General features: G+C 45.4%; 2 protein-coding genes across 17 annotated transcripts in view; one reads left to right on the top strand and one right to left on the bottom strand.

Annotated features, from left to right (window-relative positions):
• ZNF605 (zinc finger protein 605) overlaps nucleotides 1-7,217 on the bottom strand; it is a 32,576-nt gene extending 25,359 nt beyond the window's left edge. Inside the window, exons 1-5 of one of the 13 annotated variants that reach the window (XM_010852500.1) lie at nucleotides 7,146-7,215; nucleotides 4,252-4,284; nucleotides 2,347-2,468; nucleotides 1,542-1,565; nucleotides 299-459 (exon numbers count right to left, since the gene is read on the bottom strand). In XM_010852500.1, coding sequence (XP_010850802.1) covers nucleotides 299-313 — 15 coding nt within the window. In that variant the 5' untranslated portion in view covers nucleotides 314-459; nucleotides 1,542-1,565; nucleotides 2,347-2,468; nucleotides 4,252-4,284; nucleotides 7,146-7,215. The other 12 variants (XM_010852499.1, XM_010852496.1, XM_010852495.1 and 9 more) reach the window with 12 other exon arrangements.
• A 91-nt stretch (nucleotides 7,218-7,308) lies between these two features.
• Nucleotides 7,309-20,039, top strand: part of ZNF26 (zinc finger protein 26) — a 29,183-nt gene continuing 16,452 nt past the window's right edge. Inside the window, exons 1-4 of one of the 4 annotated variants that reach the window (XM_010852485.1) lie at nucleotides 7,309-7,383; nucleotides 12,924-13,074; nucleotides 13,239-13,291; nucleotides 13,729-13,973. In XM_010852485.1, the coding sequence (XP_010850787.1) occupies nucleotides 7,380-7,383; nucleotides 12,924-13,074; nucleotides 13,239-13,291; nucleotides 13,729-13,973 (453 nt within the window). In that variant the 5' untranslated portion in view covers nucleotides 7,309-7,379. Of the gene's footprint in view, nucleotides 7,384-12,923; nucleotides 13,075-13,216; nucleotides 13,292-13,728; nucleotides 13,974-20,039 lie in introns of those variants that run through there. The other 3 variants (XM_010852486.1, XM_010852487.1, XM_010852488.1) reach the window with 3 other exon arrangements.

Genomic DNA, 20,039 nt, shown 5'->3' with positions numbered 1-20,039 from the left:
AATGACATTGAAACATGTATAATATCATGTATGAAATGAGTTGCCAGTCCAGGTTCGATGCACGATACTGGATGCTTGGGGCTGGTGCACTGGGACGACCCAGAGGGATGGTATGGGGAGGGAGGAGGGAGGAGGGTTCAGGATGGGGAACACATGTATACCTGTGGAGGATTCATTTCAATATTTGGCAAACCAATACAATATTGTAAAGTTTAAAAATAAAAAAATTTTAAAAAAAAGACATGCCTGGAAGCCTCATCCACCCACAGGTAAAACGACTGGAGGACAAACAACTTACCTGTGACTTCATCATCTTCCCCAGTTCTGGAAAATCTGCTCTTTCTGTGACTTCTCTCTGTCCTGATACTCTGAACCTCTGGTCAAAGATAGGAATGCACCCCAAGTCCTGAGGCCTCTTCTTTCTTATCTCACACAAGTCTTGATCCTGAGACCCATGGCCTAGAGTTGCAATGGGAATCTTATTTGAGATGATGTCATTCATTTGGGGACCTCAATCTTGGTTCTCTATAACTGGGAACTCAGACGGGCTATTTGCTAGCGCTAAGGAACAAGATGGAGAGTGAGCTACTGGCACATGTCAATCGAGCCAACCACAGCCAGGCCAGGCCTGCAGCACACTTTGTGCTCTGCAGCCCAGCTCCCACCTGGGAATGCCTGACGGGAGCCACCTGCCTTGTTGGTTCAACCAAAGGCTCCAGGGGAGCCTAACACTTCAAACCATTCTGCAGGGGCAGCAATAAAGTCTGGAAAGACAGTCCTGGCTCACTGACCCTGCAGCATCTTTTCCGGAGGGCACTTAAATGAAATGCCTGGCACTGGTGCTACAGAATAAAATGCAACTCACTTCCAGGCAAGATAGGGGACAGGAAAGAGCTTTTAGATCAAGATGGAGAAGCATCCTGGGGTGCTGGCCCTCTACTCCAAAATCAGTCTTGGAGCCAAAGGAAAGCATAGATCAGAGGAACTAAAAGAAATGGCCAAAAGAAGGTATGAGACCTCAGGGGAGACAGGCCTTGGGGAAGCTGACACTTGGGTGTGGGTTTGCAGCTTATCCACAGGGTTACAACCCAGAGTAGACACCACAAGAAGAGAGGCCTAAAGGAACCTTTACCATCCTTTCTTTCCGACCTCACGCTCGGGCAAACACTGCCTGCTCCTCCCTCAGAAACCAGCACAACAGCCCAGGCCATGGGCTCCCAAGGGGTGACAGGAGACAGATCAAAATCTCTGCTGAGTTTAGGCATCACAGAACTGGCAAGGCTCCCAGCTGCCTTCAGGCACATTTGCATCTCCCACCTTCCCATGTACCCTAGAGAAACTGCTCCACAGCCTGCTTCTTTCTAAGGTCTCTGGTCCCTGCTCAGAAGAGCTGCTTGCAGAGGGGGTGATATGGGGCTATCCAATGGTTCTGAGGTCAACACTGCTGGCCCTGGGGCCCCTTCCCTCCCCTCTGCTTCCAAGGCCTGGTCTCAGCCCTTCTCTAATACAATTACTGGAGCAGGAGAGTAGACAGATAACACCTTTAGGGTGATCCAGCTCAGAGCCTGTGAGGGTGAACAAAAAGAAAAAGACCCCTCAGATCCCTATTTCAAGAGCGTTTACTGTAGAAAACGTGTAATTACAAAATCTTTCTCTGCCCCTTTGGGATGTACGTAAATCTTTTCTAAAACTAAGTTTAATAACTCATCAGTGTCTTTCTTATGGACCTAGGAGGTGTCTCTGAAATCATCCAGGTAGACACATCCCTATCTCCTGGTCTCCGGGAGGATAGCAGCCTGACTGGCCTGACTGTGGCACCCAGGTCCAAGCTGGAAAATTAACTCCCATCATAAAGACATGAGAAGTGTATTTTTCCTTTGGGTGAAAGCAAGTAGCTAAAACAGTAGCCATTCCAACTATCAGGTAAGTTTAGGATGAACTGTGTGTGACAGATGATCCCTTAAGACTGTGTTGCAGGTCTGTCTAGCAGGTTGTACCTGCGTGGCTACAGAAAAGAACACCGTCTCTTCCTGTCTCTTGCAATATTTTTAGCAGATTGTCTAAAGTGGACATCACATTCTGGTTTAATTTTTATTCAATAATAAAACTATTCTTTCTCTTCTATTTTTGTGGAGAAGTTTTCTGGATTGGTTTGTTAAACTGTATCCACAAAGAATCAAATAACCACATAAATAAATACAACTACTACTTTAAAAACTTTTTAAAAGATCACAAACTGTAAAACAGAGATCACCTTAGGCAGAATTATCGGAATAGATGGACCAACAGTTAAGATCAGCATGATCACAAATAAAATACTACATCTTCATGTACACAAATACTTACACTTTCAATTTCTCCACCACTCATGAGCCAGGTCACTGACATCAGCCAGACACCGGATCAGAGCCAAGGACACCACAGGGGCGGGGTCACACAGGGATGTGATTTCCTTCATGAGGGTACACCTGAAAGGAAGTGTCCAAAAACACAGTTCCTGGTAAACCTGGGGACACGAGGGACAAACTCTGTCTCCTTACTGAGATCTGTCCAGTGCTGTGGTCCAAACCTGTGGTCTGGGAGTGACTGCTGGGCGCCCCCTGAGATGTTCGTGTTCCTGGCTTGGTCCCCACAGGCTAACAGGCTGCAAGGAAGACCAGATGTGATGGACAATCAATGGACACTTTTCCAGAAAGTAAACTGAGAAAGAAGAGAACATAATTCCTACAGGAGATCCACAGCAGGAGCCTGTTGTTCTATTAAGAATGGCGGGAAGGGGAAGGAGGCATCCTGAGTGTCCCAGTTGAAGAGAGAGAGATGTGTGGACTCATCCTTCACAAGTGAGGGCAGAAAGTTATGCCTGGGTGTCAGCACACTGCCAGGTTTTGCTCCAGGGCCACTAACAAGAGTGGAAAGAACATTGGCCCCTTTGAGGTCCTTCCTGCCACCCTCAGGGTTGGGCTGAGGGCTGGAATCAGACAAAGGAAGTCTGCTTTCATCACCACCTGCTTAGGAGCCCCAAACTGCTCAGTTGGCAAGGGAAAGAGAAAGGAAACCCAGGAACACTGCTCAATGCCGGCCAGACCACAAACCAGCTCCCAGCATCGTCGATCGAGGGCCTTGAGAGATCAAGAGAAGACACAGGCCAGGGAGGGAGGGCAGGTCCCAGTGTGGACCAGGTACAGAGAGGACCTGCAGTGAGTCAAGAACCAGCGAGGCTGGAAAGACAGACTGGATTTTGAATTTTGACTGAAACAGTGGTAGAGGGCAGAACAAGGGCATCCAGGGCAGGAAGAACTCCTACTGGTGGGAAGGGAGAGTAATGCCATGGGTTCTGCCCACATGTGGGTGCAGCGGACACAAAGATCAATGTCCCTCAATGAGACTGGACTCTCCTCAGTCCAGTGTGAAAAGCGTGGTGCTTGAGAACAGGTCTCTCAAGAAAAACTTCCTTTGAGAGCAGAGAGTGACACCCAAGGGAAAAGCACCTCCTCCTGGGACATGCAGGGAGCTCTTTGGGGCTCCTGGGCAAGGGAATGTCCCAGTGGTCTAGGAGGCTGAGGGAAGAGACTCCAGAGTCAATGCTTTCCAAACCTGGGCTCCTTGAGATGCAGGCCCACCTGCCCTGGAAGCATCTATCTCATCTGGACCCCTTTTGGGTTGATGCACAGGAGCCCTCCTGCAGCTTCTCTGGAAAAGGGGACGTGCTGACTGTACTAACACACAAAACAGTCACTCTGTTTCTCCCCCAGGATCCAACATACTCCTGCACTCTGTTCTCACATCCACATCAGATCTCTCTCACTCACACACTCATGCTCACACTCTCTCTCTCACACACACACACACACCCCAGTGCATACACACACACTCACAGTCTCATTTATGGCTCAGGAAAGCAACAATTTGTTAAGGGTCTCTTACTACTGGGCCCTGCTCTGGACACATGGGAGAGACCACAAAATAAGACAGATGATCCCTGCCCTCTCAGGGGGGATACAAACATCAAAAAAATTTCTGACTGTCAGAGAGCTCAGAAGAAACTTCAAATGTGACAGACAAGTGGGTACATGGAGGATACTCCTTGGAGATGACTCTTAGCTGAGCCCTGAGGAGGTGGAGCCCCCTTTGGAAGGCCATAGGCCAACCACACCCATGTAGGTGCATCAGACACAAGTGGGAGGATTCAGAGTCAATGGGGTCACTGAGAATTCTTAAGAAAACATTCAAGTAAAAGGAGCCATCACTCACCAACAAGGCCACACAGGTGCTGGATGAGAGGGGCTAAAGAACAAAAGACAACATAGTTATTGAACAGAGGTCACAACCTGAGAGTCTTGCCTGAGCCCACACATGATCCATCCAAACCCCAAAACACCACGCTCACAGGCCCTGCAATCACCAACACCCACAGCCCCTAAAACACACGTTCCAAAGACCACCTCAGTCACACTAACTGACCACCTGAGAATTCCCCAGCCCCAATAACTGAACACAAACCACTGACCCTCACGTGTCCACCATCCCTCCAGGGTGTCTGGGCCATCAGTTAGACACACTGTGGGTCCCCAACACTCTTCTTGCAAAGCTCCCAATCATCAACAACCAGTGACAAAACCAATCCACAGAAGTATGTGAATCAATGAATCCCAAAGTCTCTCACCACAGCTTAATCCCCAATCAGACAGTACAGAACCGTTTGCTCCTGGTCACAGCAGGCTCTCCCTCACTCAGCCCTGCGCATAGCCCACAGGTATCCCAACAGACCCCTTAGTTGACTACAATCCCAGAGCCCCTTACCTCCGATTCCCACAGGTTTCTCAATGTCACCAAGAAACCCCATCACTGGCTCCTCCAAATCCCACTCAAAAATCTCCAGGCTCCTCGTTGACTAGAAACTGTCACTGGAATCTCACATGCTGAGTCCCAAAGGACACCTGCAGACCTCCCATCACTCCCTTCTATGGGTACCCACCCACTCACCTTCACAGGTGCAGGCTTGCTAAATCCCATCACCCCCTACCACCTAAACTAGCCCCTGTCACTAACCCCCCCAGTGGTCCCCAGCCCCTCATCACATAGGGTTGCCAGCCACTCACCTCCTTGATATCCACTCTCTAGTCCACCCTGTGCTCACCCACCACTTGCTGATATCCCCACAGCTCATCACTCTGCAAGGGCCTCCAGAGCCATACAAACACCAACACCCCCAGCCCCTCCAACAATGCCAAATACCATCCCCGTTTTCCACTCACTCATAACCCCCAACAGGCCACCTATCAACTTAAGCGCAGACCCCCAACACTGATACACAGCCCCCAACCTGACATCTCGGTCACCAGATCCCCAAACACAGACCCAGACCACTCACCAGCCCGGGCCACCCTAGTCACTCCCCTCCACTAAAAAAGCTACCACTAAACTGTCAGGCCAAAACAAATACAGGGCTTCCCTGGGGGTCCAGTCATTAAAGAGTCTGCCTTGCAATTTAGGGGACACCAGCTCAATGCCTGGTCAGGGAAGATCCCACATGCCTCAGGGCAACTAAGCCCACACACCACAACTAATGAAGCATGTGCTCTAGAGCCCAGGCTCCAGAACAAGACAAGCCACCACAAGGAAAAGCCTGAGCACAACTGAAGAGCAGCTCCCACTTGCCACAACTAGAGAAAGCCTGCATGCAGCAACGAAGACCCAGCACAGCCAAAATAAATAAGTGAATCTTTTAAAAAATGCAGACTTGGCAAAGAAATATTTCACTCCAAGAATTTATTATCATGGGTGGTGCAGGGTGCTGAAATAGGGAAAACGCTGTGGCCCTAAGAGGTAGAAGCATCTCGGCAAGGTGTCAGGATGCCGGATCAAAGGGCAGGGTGACCAGATGGCAGATGACAGGACATTTCACCAGAGGCTGGCCATTTCTCAATGGGCGGGCGGCCGGGGGTGGTGGGGCGGGGTGTCAGGGCTGTAAGGCTGCTCAAGCTGCAGTGCACCAAAGTTCAGGAAACTGTAGGAAGAAGAGAAGCTGAACCAAAGAAGTTTGGTTAATAACTGCTTTGATGTGTGAGGACAAACAGTTCAGCTAATCATTGATGAGGTAAAGGATGAGAGGAGTTGGTATCATATTTATCCATGGCCTTGTCACAGGTAAACAAGAGAGTCCTGTGAGGGGAACAGGGTTCTTTGCAAGAAGGTGTTTCCTTGAACCCTGGAAGGGGGAAGACTTCTTAACCTTCCTGTTTTCCAGGAGCACAGGGAACAAAGTCTAACACTGCAGCAACCAAAAGGCCTGTCAACGAAATCCTCAGTTCAACCACTCGGAGCCCTCTCAACGCTGCCCAAACAGACTCCCCTCAAGGGCCTTATCATTCACCCCTTTGGGTCCAGTCCCCAATCCAAGGCACCCAAATCATGGATCACTAGAGCCTTAACTATTCCTACAAACCCTCAATCCACTTCCCCAGTGCACAGTGACACCAAGCAGCCCTTCATTCACTCCAGAGGGTGACCTCTGGGCTCCCTCTCTCCCAGCGCCTGCTGTCGCCGCCCCCGCTCCCCGCCTCCAAAAAAAAAAAACCCTTCCCTCCACTGGTTTCACAACAATTCATCCCTCCCTAACCCCAAATTATTGATTTCCACAGACATTCCAATATCTCAACCCTCAAGTGACCCCCAAATTAATCAGCTTCACGGTCTGCTTCACAGTCCCTTCATCGCCCACCACCACCGGAGGCCTCTCCCGGACCCCCAAATCTCCCTCCAGACTCCCACACCACCGACACTTACACCCAACCCTACAGACCCCAATCCTCCAAACCTTGCCCCTCATCCCGCTCCCTCCCGCTCCGCTCTGCTACCTCTAGCCCTTACCCCGCGCCGCCCCGCCCCCTATGCCGCCCTATGCCCCTCCCCCACAGCCTCACCCGCAACGTACCCCCGCACCTGCACCGGAATCAAAGCCTGCGCAGCAGGAAAATCCTTCCGAGCCTCCCCCAGCTCCCGGCTCCGGAGCTGGTTCGTACACACGCCGGCGTCGCCCCAAGCCGGTCCGCGCCAGGGTCATCACACGGCCCCAGTCGGACGCAGAGGCCACAAGCAGCCCACAGCCCCGTCCCCGCCCCAGCCCCAGCCCCCCACAACCTTACCCCTCTGGCCTACAGAACCGAGGCGGACGCGGCTGGGCCTCGGCAGTGTCCACGCAGAACTACATTTCCCAGAGTCCCACTCGCTTTAGAACTACATTTCCCAGAGGGGCTTGCGGCGCGCCCCCCTGAGGGACAGGTGTGCTCTTTCCTGTTGCAAAACGCTTTGTGGCTGAGCTGTAAGGTACAGGGGGCGCTTCCTTCATAATCTGCACACAGTCCTTTTCATTTTTGATCATGCGTAAGTGTTAAGACGCTTCAGTCATGTCTGACTCTTTGTGACCCCATGGTCTTTAGCCTACCGGGCTCCTTCGTCCATGGAATTCTCCAGGCAAGAACACTGGAGTGGGTTGCCATTTCTTTCTCCAATGCATGAAAGTGAAAAGGGAAAGTGAAGTCGCTCAGTTGTGTCCGGCTCTTGGCGACCCCATGGACCACAGCCTACCAGGCTCCTCCGTCCATGGGATTTTCCAGGCAAGAGTACTGGAGTGGGTTGCCATTGCCTTCTCCATTGGTTGCTTTAGGTACAGTTAATCTTCAGTTCCAGGGTACATTTGTTCCCATTTCTTTGAGGCCAATTCTCAGCACTGTGGCAACAGGACCCATTATGTTGTGGGTACAGTCTGTTCATCATGTAGTTAACTTTTTCACCCTGGTGTTTTTCGTATCTATAAGACTGCTCCCGGGATATGATTCAGAATATTATCTATAGCCCTTGAGAAAGAACTGAAGGTCCTTGACTATGCTTAATGACTATATTATTATTATTTGATCTCCTTTGACTGTTTTCCTTTGTTTCTGCATTTCTCATTTCTCCAATTAAACTTATTCTTTGACTAAAGTTTTCCACAGACAAAAGGCAGGCAGAGGACATGGTGGGTAAGGACTCTAGGGTCCTGTTCCATTTCAAAACCACAGAAAGAGAATGGAAGATCAGGGAAGCTGAGACTGAGAAGAAATTGTTATAAAAAAGACAATTTTTAAATGGAGAAATAATTTTTCTAAGCATATTCCATATAAATCAATGAACAAATTCAATATCTAAAATAATCTGTTTCCAAGATTGGGAATAAAATAAATAGGAGTACTTTTTTACCCAAAGCTTAGAACTTAAGTAGAAAAAAAAAAATTAGACATGCAAGGAGGAAACAAAGAATGACGTGCTATAAAGGCCATAAGAATAATTTACATGGTTCAGATTACAAGTCCTACTGCAGTTCATAAATATGGTGAGATCAAAATTCACTGGGACAGACAAGAATGAATTTTGAGGCTTTGCAATATGACTTGAGCATTGAAAATGTCACACAGTGCTTTCTCATGCTGTGACTGTCCCAGGATGAATTCATGTATCAGGGGAATCAGTAATTCTAGAAATAGAGGACCTAAGAAATTTTATTTTTGCCTTCCTTACATCCATTCCTTTTTTTCTGATAATTTATCTCAATTTCTCTTTAGGAAACAAGCTTTCTCCTATGCTTGATCTATGTGGTTTCAGTGGAGCTCCAGACAATGAAGTATTGGTTTTATACAATAAGCCAAGGGCTAGATCATTGGTCATTGTGACTCTTGTTCAGGGAAAGGAGACTGACTCTGTGAGAGTCAATCCCCATATATTTTCCAGAACTATTATGAAAGAAGTGTCAGTTTTCCTCTGCTACTTCATGAGGAAAGTTTGACTGAAAATGAGGCCAACCAGAAAGAATGGAGAAAGGGAGAAAGTAGTGTAATGCTGATTGAAGTTTTGAGTCAAGTCATTCCTGAAGCCTACTGCCTGTTCCTTTCAGTTATTATATAAGAGCTATAATTTATTTTATAATTTACACATTATATTGGAGAAGGAAATGGCAACCCACTCCAGTATCTTGCCTGGAAAATCCCATGGACAGAGGAGTCTGGTGGGTTACAGTCCATGGGGTCGCAGAGAGTCAGATCCGACTGAGCGATATATAATACCTATGTTATATACATTTATGATATCTTCCCAGGTGGTGAGGGGGAAAGAAAGTACATTTATATACATTACATATACATTTATATATTATATATATACATTTATATATGAGAGCTAATACATTTTCTCTATTAGTTTAAGCTAATCTGAGCTATATTTCTGGCATTTGCATCCAAACGAATCTTAAAAATTTTAATGCATTAATTAAGCATGGTTTTTCTGATCTCACAGAGACAACAGTGAGTGGTGGTTTGAACCAGAATCTTAGTTCCCTGCTTCCCTTAGTTCCCAGTTCAAGAAATGAACCTGGGGTAGCTGGGGTGAAAACCAGGAATTCTAACCACCAGAGGCTAGAGGCTAGATTTGAAGCTTCTCTGGCTCTTGTCCCTGTTGAAAACAAGTGTTTCAGGGAGACAAAAACTTGAAAACAGGCACAAAATTTATTATTAGGGACAGAGCATAACATGTGAGAGAGCACACAGAGAAGCATTTTATTTATTTAAGACAAAAACAGGGCAGAAACATGCACCCAGAGAAGAGGGCGGGCATCCTGCTTAACAAGGAGTGTGCCATCCGAGGGTAGTTCTTCTGGGTCTTTGTTTTTCTCTGGCCAATTATCTCACTTCCTTCTCCCCATCTGACCTGGACCAGAGCTCTCCCCAATTTGCATGTACATCTTTTGGCCTATTATGGGATAGCACCCCCTTCCTTTTTGACCCCAGAGGAGCCTTTCTGTGCATGCGCGGTCAGGGCAGGTCTCCTTGATCTCAAAAGTGATAGACGTGGTCGTCTTATCTATTTTCTTCAGCAGAGTTCGGCTCCTGCCTTAAACTGTTTCCTTTTTAGTGTCAAGGAAAACAAAACTTCAATTTACTCATCTTGACAAATTCCAATTGCTCAGCCCTGTAGCCCATCTACCTTCTACTTCATTTCCAGCATCAATTCCCATGCCAATTAAAACAAATGACAACAAAAACCTAAGCTAAATCGCTGAAAAATACAGAAACAAATAGGTATGCATTTATTCATTGTTGTAGCTTTACTTCCTTTTTGCATGCAGTTGCCCCGATCACTGTCCCTAATCTTCTATGAATAGAATGGTTATCTCTGTGTTGTATTCTATCATACCTTACACACTCTAATGTTCTCCTTAGTTTCCTCTTTGCTATACACTGTCATTAATTATTCTTACAGCTATCTATTTCTGTCACACACTTTCCCAAGACTTCCTGCCATTTCATTATAAACCAATATCAATCCTAGGACCTCGTCCCTAAAAATAGTTCTGCACTGTTTTAAGGCAGTAGCAGTTTTATATTATAAAAAAAGGTTCAGAATTATGAATAAGGGGAATTAATCCAATTCCCCTTAGAATTAGACTAAGGTCTAATATGGTAAGATCTCAAAAGACAGTAGGATTAGGGATTATTCATTTAAATTTACTTAAATGACATAAAATGACAATTCAAATGGGAGAACAGCCTAAGAAAGATCTTAAGTGCTGAGTTTCCTTCCATCAGAGAACAGGGCATAGAGCATTAGGGATTTGTTAAGAATACAGTTTGTTTGGGAATTTTATGAGATCATAATAGCGACTGAGCAGTTCTGGGTTCAGATAGAAAGGGAAGATTAAATTGAAGGTAAGTGGAGTAAAAGAAAGAGCTCAGATTTGGATTTCTAGTGATGTAGACATTTACAGTACATTGCATTTTCACTTCAATTCAGTTCAAAGTATTTTCTAATTTTCCTGTGATTTCTTCTTTGAGTTAGCAATTACTTGAAACTGTGTTTTTTAATTTCCAAAAACCTGGGGACTTCCTACATTTTTCTAGGGTTTATTTCTAATTTAGTTCTACCATTGTCAGAAAATATACTTTTAATGGGTGCAGTCTTTTCAAATTTATTGAGATTTATTTTGTGATCCAACATAGGACTATCTTGGAGAATGCCCCATGTGCATGTAAAAGTTATGTATATTTAATATCTTTAGTTACAGTGTTCTATATATGTCAGTTACTTTGAGTGGATTCACAGTATTATTTCACTTTTTTTCTGTCCTTGCTAATTTTGGATAATTTTTTTTCTTTTATCTTTACTATTTCCTCTGCTTTGCCTTTTTTAGGTTTACCTTGTTTGGGGTTTTTTTTAATATATATATTTATTTATTTTGCCTGCTCTAGGTTTTCATTGTTGTGTGGGGCTTTCTCTAGTTGTGGTTCACAGGTTTCTCATTACACTAGCTTCTCTTGTTGCAGAGCACGGGCTGTAGGTGCCTGGGCTTCAGTAGTTTCCCCAAGTGGTGGCAGGAGTTGCTGCTCACCTCCTTTGGCGTGCAGGCTCAGTAGTTCTGGCACCTGGGCTTAGTTGCCCCGAGGGATGTGGGCTCTTCCTGAAACCAGGGATCTAACCTATGTCCCCTGCATTGCAAGGCAGATTCTTAACCACTGGACCACTAGGGAAGCCCTAGGCTTACTTTGTTCTTTAGCTTTTTGAGAATTCAATTCTTATTGTTTTGTTTTTACTATTATAACTACTATAATTACTTATGCTATGCTATGCTTAGTCGCTCAGTTGTGTCCAACTCTTTGCAATCCCATAGACCATAATCCACCAGACTCCTCTGGCCATGGGATTCTCTAGGCAAGAATACTGGAGTGGATTGCCATTTCCTACTCCATATAATTACTTAAGATTATGAAATTCCCTGTCATCATTGCTCGTAGTTTCTCCCACAAATTAATGCATACTGTTGTCTACAGTTTTGTATTTCCCTATTTCATTTGCTGTCAGTTGAAGATAAGACTTTTTAAAAACAATTTTTTTTCAGACAGAAAGACCTTTTTAAATTATGCTTTCAATTTATAGTTAATATTGCCTAGCATATCAGTAAACAAAGGATATTGCAGCCTTCAAGCCATCACATTACAGCTACCTGACTGTGAGCCTTGAGGGGGTCTCAGGATGAGAAAACACAGACTACTGGCCCCAGATAGCTGAAGTGCATATCAAAGGAATGATTTCAGTGAGCACAGACTATTGTATCTTCCCATAGATGGAAAAGCAGTAAATCCCTTAACTTGAGCTATCTAGTTTTCTTTAATCAATAATCTTTTGATGTTCCAACGACTAGATCTTTGTTGCAAAAACTCCTACCTATCCTGACTTCCCCTTGCCTCTTCAGAGCAGTCCCCTCTCAGAGTTATCTGAGCTGCTGTGTCCCGGGCTTAAGTCCTCAGTTTTGCCCACAAAATAAAACAGAACACTAACTTTCAGGTAGTGCATTTTTTTCCAGTTGACTATTGTTTGCTCTGTCTTGGACAACCGCACGTTTGTGTGTCCCAATATTGATGTACTTCTACTTCTCATCTACTATACTTTCTCCTCTATAAAGTTGGTAACTATTATTTCGTGCACTGATACTCAGTATAACACTGATATACTATTTTATAACCCTGTGCACTGCGCCTCATAGTCTCGCACGGTGTCGTTCTCTGCTGTGCCTTCCTCTACGAACTCTACCTGGTTTGGCCTCAAGACCGAACCACCGGCCACTGTCCAGACGCTAGCTCTTCTCTGAGCAGCGGAGAAAACGACCTATACCGACTCCCTTAGAGCCCGCCCGCCTTTCCCATGAGGCCTCGCCCGTCTATCCAGGTCCTCTTCCTGCACAGAGGATTCTGGGAGATGTAGTTTTCTGCCCGCCGCTGGTCGTCACGTGACGTACTTCCGCCTGCGCCGCCCTGCGGCTGTGAAGGAGTACGCGCCTAACGGGCTGTATCCGTCAGGGCTTCTGTGCTCAGGGGCGGGGCGGGGGCGTTCTGTTTCAGAGACTGCGGAGCTAGCTGAGACGCGAAGTTACCCTGGCCCAGAAACGTCCTGTGCGAAACAGGATCTTGACCAGCTGAGCCCCCACGGTCGATCCCGGCGTAGAAGCAGCCAGCCCGGCCTCGGTGCCTCCCGCATCAGGGCTACAGAGCGGTACAAACTCATTGTCCAAGTTCCCTCTGCCCGGGCCCGGAAGCCCCTTCCCTAAGAGGGACTCAGCCCCGGAGGGGCAGGTGCCTGGTGCCCGCGGACCCCCTCTTGGTGGGCGGGGTGGGACCAGCAGGGATATCCTCAGAGTTCGGTTCTCTCCTCCGCAGCCTGCACGAAACAGCCCGGGATGGCCACCAGGTTCCCGACAGCTTCGTGTTCGGTAAGTAGGGACTTTTTCACTTAAGAAAGCTGACTCGGCCGTGAGGGCGGACCTCTTCATCCCTTCACGGTCACACCAGGGCCTGAACTCACATATTCCCCGCCATCCCCCTGAGTCTCCAGAAACGTTCCTTGTCTTCTGGCACTTGGTGTCCGGTGCCCTGTCCGTGGGCAGTTACTCTGCTTTGTTGTCTACAGCGGACCCTGAATTCTGAGGGCAGTGAGGGCCCTTGTGAAGGAAATGATCCTCTATCGTTTCAGGTTTTCCACACACAAGTATAGAGTTGTCTTCGCGTCCATATTTCAGGGCATCAGCAGGGAAATTATCTCCTTTTTGTTCATTAGCTTGTTCAGATGTTTGTATACTGAGTACCCTCGTGAGCTGGATCGAGATTGATGCTGGCAGTGCAAAGAAATCACGTACGTTTCTTGTTTTAGAGGAGCTGTGGTCTGGCGCACAGAGTCGTTGGGCAGGATGGCGGGGAAGGAGTTTAAGGATTCAAAGCGGGAAGGAGCAGTGTTGTGAGAGGAGAGAGCCAGTGGACCCTCTGGACCGTGCAGGTGGTTGGAGGACTGAACCAGAGGGAGACTTAACAGCGAATGCTGAAATCCTGAGCTGTTGGTACACCGGTGATGTGTCCGGTCTTGAGAACACTGTTGGAAGAAGTATCCAGGGACAGAGTGTATGTAGCTTTTTTTATTTTTCCCTTTCCTTCTTTTAAGATTTATTTATCTTTGCCTGTGGCTGGGGGTGGTGGTGGCGGGGGTAGGTCTTCCTTGCTGCTCCGGCTTTCTCTAGTTGCAGTGAGTGGGGGCTACTCTCTAGTTGCAGCGTCTGGGCTTCTCATTGCGGTGACTTCTCTTGTGGTGCACAGGCTCTGGGGCAAGCGGGCTTCAGTAGTTGCAACATGTGCGCTTAATAGTTATGGTCCCTGGTCTCTAGAGCAGGGGCTCAGTAGTTGAGGTGCAAGGGATTAGTTGCCCCGAGGCATGTGGGATCTTCCTGGACCAGGAATCAAACCCATGTCCTCTACAGTGGCAGGTGGATTCTTTACCACTAGACCTCAGAGTGTAGCTTTGTAGGTATTTTAATATGTGGTGCCTACAGTTGAGTCTGTAGCTCAGGTGGGAGTTTTCAACTAACATGTACCGATTAAAGGCACCTATGTTAGTGCCTTTAACAATAGGAGTTATAGGTATAGGAGTAGAGCACCAAAAAGGACCAAATAGAGGCCTCAGGACAATGACAAGGGCTGCATTAAAGAGGGGCTGGGGTGCAGGAGAGGTGAGAGAACATTTGGAGAGTGGTTTTTCCCCTACAAACTTGAGAAAAGAGAACTTCTTAGAAGCCATGATGTGAAATTCCTTGAAAGTATTTCATAAGGCCAAAAGGTGCTTCTTGGATTTCAGAATTTATAGGTCTAAAGCACTTTTTCCAGAGCAAACAGAATACCGGGTGTGCTACAGATATTCATCTCCTAAGAGGTGAAGGAATTGCATTAGGCTGTGGACAGCAGGATGTAAAGAAGTGATTAGTAATAGTATAGGTGGTGGTGGTTGTTCAGTCACTCAGTCATTTCTGACTGTTTGCGACCCCATGAATTACAGCACACGAAGCTTCCCTGTCCTTCACTATCTCCCAGAATTTGCTCAAATTCATGTCCGTGGAGTCCGTGATGCCATCCAACCATCTCATCCTCTGTCACCCCCTTCTCCTGCCCTCAGTCTTTCCCAGCATCAGGGTCTTTTCCAGTGAGTCGGCTTTTCACATCAGGTGGCCAAAGTATTGGAGCTTCAGCTTCAGCATCAGTCAGTCTTTCCAGTGAATATGCAGGGTTGATTTCCTTTAGGAGTGTAGGTGGCACTAATGGTAAAGAACCTGAGTGCCAATGCAAGAGACAAAAGAGATGCAGGTTTGATCCCTGGGTCTGGAAGATCCCCTGGAAAAGGAAATGGCAACCCTTGCCAGTATTCTTGCCTGGAAAATCCCATGGACAGGAGCCTCGTGGGCCAGAGACCATGGGGTCAGAATGAGTCAGACATGACTGAAGCGACTTAGCACATGGACAGCAGGATGTAAAGAAGCAATTAGTAATAGTATAGTAATAGTATTTTTTTAGGTGATCAAGTATGACAGGAAGGGTTTTGGTGTCAGGGGGAAAGGATTTCATTAAGGCGGCCTGAGGGATACAGTTAACCTCAAAAACCAATTAACTTTTTGTCTTTAAACAATAATTATACAGAAAGTACAATGAGAGAATGTATTTGCGATAGCAATTAAGAAATATAAAATAAATGAACATTATAAGTGTACTGCTGCTGCTAAGTCTCTTCAGTCATGTCCAGCTCTGTGCGACCCCATAGACGGCAGCCCACCAGGCTCCGCCTTCCTTGGGATTCTCCAGGCAAGAACACTGGAGTGGGTTGCCATTTCTTTCTCCAATGCATGAAAGTGAAAAGTGAAAGTGAAGTCGCTCAGTCGTGTCCGACTCCTAGCGACCCCATGGACTGCAGCCTACCAGGCTCCTCCGTCCATGGGATTTTCCAGGCAAGAGTACTGGAGTAGGTTGCCATTGCCTTCTCCATTATAAGTGTACAGGACCTATTAATAAAGAAGACTTTACAATTATTGAATAACATTAATAGACACCACTCTTGGCCTAGGCACTTTGTGTGTGTGACGTCATTAAAGTCTCAGGGCCCTTTGAGGCAAGTATGTCCCCATTGTACAGCTGAGGAAACTGGTGAGGCTGCCCACAGTCCCAAACTAGTAAGGGAAATGAGACGAGGGTGGCAGAGCTAAGATGCAGACCCACGCAGAATGTCTTCAGAGTCAGTGCTCTTATTGCCCTTAGGACCTAAGAGACTTTGACAAATGTAAACTGTATTTCCTTATTTTTGAGTGCATGTATTTAGCAAACATTTATTGACTCTTATGCCAGGTAATTTTCTAGGGTGTGTAGGGATGAACAAGATTAACAGGGCCCATAACCCCATGGAGGGTGTGGGAGGTGGTAAGACACATCAGAGGAACATCATGAACAAAACTGTGGGTGTTTGTGCACATGAGAGTGGCTGGGTGGCTACTTATCTTGGGGCAGCATTTAAGCAGAATCTGAATGACAACTTGATGATCATGGGCAGATGAAGGCACAGAACATGACGCATTCCAGGCTTTGGAGGGAGCTAAGTTGGTGGCCTTTCCGTGAGAACCAGCAGATGCATTGTGTAGTGGAAAGAAGGCATATGGCCAGAATGGGGAGCATGTGAGAGCAGGGCTAGCTTGTGAAGGGCCCTTTAAGTGTGCAAACGATCATCTGGAGAGCCCAAAGAGTTTATTGTGTTTTATGTTTTATTTTGAGATGATTTCAAAACTAGAGAAGTAGCAAAAGTAGAATAAAATAACCTCCTGTATTATATTAAAAAAAAAAAAAAAAACACTCTTCACCCAGATTCCTCCATTGTTATTTTGCCAAGTTAGCTCTGTTATTCTTTCTTTACTTGTGTATGAGTGTGTTTGTGTATGTGAATTGGTATAAAAAGAACCACAGAGACTGAAGTTCAATGTTACTTTCTACCAGAGTGGGTTTCCCCTTTGCTTTGTTGTACAGATGGGGAGTGACTGATCATTTCATCTAAACAGGCATCAAGCTGGTTTGGGACTGGATTGCTGCTTTAGTTGAACTTGGATCACCTTGTTTTCAAGGGTGTGCTGATCGCAGGCTCCTTCCTCGCGTACTTTGTGCCCTTGGTGCCTCGAAACCATGGGAGAATCAGTCTGCCTTTCCTGCTCAGTTCCTGCACTGACCACGCTCAGCAAACACTTGGTGGGAAGAGCCTGCTGTCCAGGGTGGGCACCGCAGGGTCTACTGGTTTCTTTTTCTCTTGGTGTCATCCTCTGTCTCAGCTGAGCCCACCCTGCCTATTCTCAGGCTGGACAAATGCCCTCAGCGAAGTAAACAGCCAGAGCACTCTTAGCTTATCTCGGAAGAGCTCTCCCCTCTTTGGAATTTGGCTCATTTAGTTCTCCTTTCATCCGTGGGTCTCGATGTTCATGGATTGTAATTTACCATTAATTTTCTAGTTGTAGCAGCTATAGTCCAAATGTATAATCTTATTTATCGTGAATGAGTATTAGAAAATACTTACCATTAGATGAAATAAAATGCAATATCTTCGTATTTTGATAATACATTGAAATTATAAATTAATTTGTTGAGATATTTATACCATATTGAATCTATATATCATAAATGTTACTCAATTACTCAGGTCCTTGTAAACTCAGGTTTCTTTTTTCTTTTTTAAAAAAATATGAATATATTTAAAATATAGTTGATACACCATATTATGGTATTTTCAGATGTACTACATAGTGATTTGACATTTGCATACATTATGAAATGATCTCCTCCCCAAGTCTAGTAATCTGTCCCCATATAATATTATTGACCATATTCTTTATGCTGAATCCCCGTGGCTAATTTGTTCTATAACTAGAGATTTGTACCTCTTAATCCCCTTCACCTGTTTCACCATCCTTCCACCTCTGGCGACCACCTTTTTGGTATCTGTATTTATGTGTCTGGTTTTGTTCTGTTTATTTGTTCATTTAATCTTTTAGATTCCACATGTAAGGTCATATGGTATTTGTATTTCTGTCTGATTTATTTCACTTAGCATAATACCTTCTAGTTCTAGCCATGTTGTTACAGATGGCAAGATTGTGGGTTTTCTTTTAATGGATGAGTAATATTCTAGTATGTGTGTGTGTCTGTGTGTTGTATGTTTATCTATTCATCTGTCAGTAGATACATTGCTTCCTGTATCTGGGCTATTGTGTTTTCTTTTTTTATTTTTTAATTGATGGATAATTGCTTTACAGAATTTTGTCGTTTTCTGTCAAACCTCAACATGAATCAACCCCCTGCCTCTTGAACCACCCTCCCATTTCCCTCCCCATCCCACCATTCTAGATTGATACAGAGCCTCTGTTTGAGTTTCCTGAGACATATAGCAAATTCCTGTTGGCTATCTATTTTATATATGGTGATGTAAGTTTCCATGTTACTCTCTCCATACACACCCTCTCCTTCCCTCTCCCCATGTCCATAAGTCTGTTTTCTATGTCTGTTTCTCCATTGCTGCCCTACAAATAAATTCTTCAGTACCATCTTTCTGCTGCTGCTGCTAAGTCGCTTCAGTCGTGTCCGACTCTGTGCGACCCCATAGACGGCAGTCCACTAGGCTCCTCTGTCCCTGGGATTCTCCAGGCAAGAATACTGGAGTGGGTTGCCATTTCCTTCTCCAACGCATGAAAGTGAAAAGTGAAAGTGAAGTCGCTCAGTCGTGTCTGACTCTTAGCGACCCTATGGACTGGAGCCTACCAGGCTCCTCCATCCATGGGATTTTCCAGGCAAGAGTACTGGAGTGGGGTACCATCTTTCTAGATTCCATATTTATGCATTAGTATATGATATTTATCTTTCTCTTTCTGACTTACTTCACTCTGTACAATAGGCTCTATGTTCATCCACCTCATTAGAACTGATTCAAACACATTCCTTTTTATGGCCAAGTAATATTCCATTGTGTTTTTGTACCACAACTTCATCCATTCATCTGTCGATGGACATCTAAGTTGCTTCCATGTTCTAGCTATTATAAATAGTGCTGCAGTGAACCATGGGATACAAGTGTCCTTTTCAATTTTGGTTTCCTCAGGGTATATGCCTAGGAGTGGGATTGCTGGGTCATATGGTGGTTTTATTCTTAGTTTTCTGAGAAATCTCCATACCGTCTTCCGTAATGGCTGTATCAATTTACATTACCACCAACAGTGCAGAATGGTTCCCTTTACCCCACACCCTCTCCAGCATTTGTTGTTTGTAGACTTTCTAATGAGGGCCATTCTGACCAGGGTGAGATGATATCTCATTGTAGTTTTGATTTGCACTTCTCTGATGATGAGCGATGTTGAGCATCTTTTCATGTGTTTGTTAAGCATCTGCATATCTTCTTTGGAGAAATATCTGTTTAGGTCTTTTCCCCACTTTTTGATTGGGTTGTTTTTCTGGCATTGAGTTGTACGAGCTGCTTATGTATTTTGGAAATCAATCCTTTGTCAGTTGTTTCATTTACTATTATTGTCTCCCATTCTGAGGGTTGCCTTTTCACCTTGCTTAGAGTTTCTTTTGCTGTGCAAAAGCTTTTAAGTTTAATCAGGTCCCACTTGTTTACTTTTGTTTTTATTTCCATTACTCTAAGAGGCAGGTCATAGAAGATCTTGCCTTGATTTGTGTCATCAAGTGTTCTGTCTATGTTTTCCTCTAAGAGTTTTATATTTTCTGGTCTTACATTTAGGTCTTTAATCCATTTTGAGTTTATCTTTGTGTATGGTGTTAAGAAGTGTTCTAATTTCATTCTTTTACATGTAACTGTCCAGTTTTCCAAGCACCTTTTATTGAAGAGGCTATCTTTGCCCCATTGTATATTCTTGCCTCCTTTGTCAAAAATAAGGTACCCATAGGTGCAAGGGTTTATTTCTGGGCTTTCTATCTTGTTCCATTGGTCTATATTTCTGTTTTTGTGGCAGTACCATACTGTCTTGATGACTATAGCTTTGTAGTATAGTGTGAAGTCAGGAAGCTTGATTCCTCCACCTCCATTCTTCTTTCTCAAGACTGCTTTGGCTATTCAGGGTCTTTTGTATTTCCATATGAATCATGAAATCTTTTGTTCTAGTTCTG

The sequence above is a fragment of the Bison bison genome, unplaced genomic scaffold (genome assembly GCF_000754665.1).
Source record: "Bison bison bison isolate TAMUID 2011002044 unplaced genomic scaffold, Bison_UMD1.0 scf7180017864312, whole genome shotgun sequence".
Taxonomy (NCBI): domain Eukaryota; kingdom Metazoa; phylum Chordata; class Mammalia; order Artiodactyla; family Bovidae; genus Bison; species Bison bison.
Note: the sequence above shows the minus strand (reverse complement) of the source record. Positions and strands in the feature narration are given on the sequence as shown.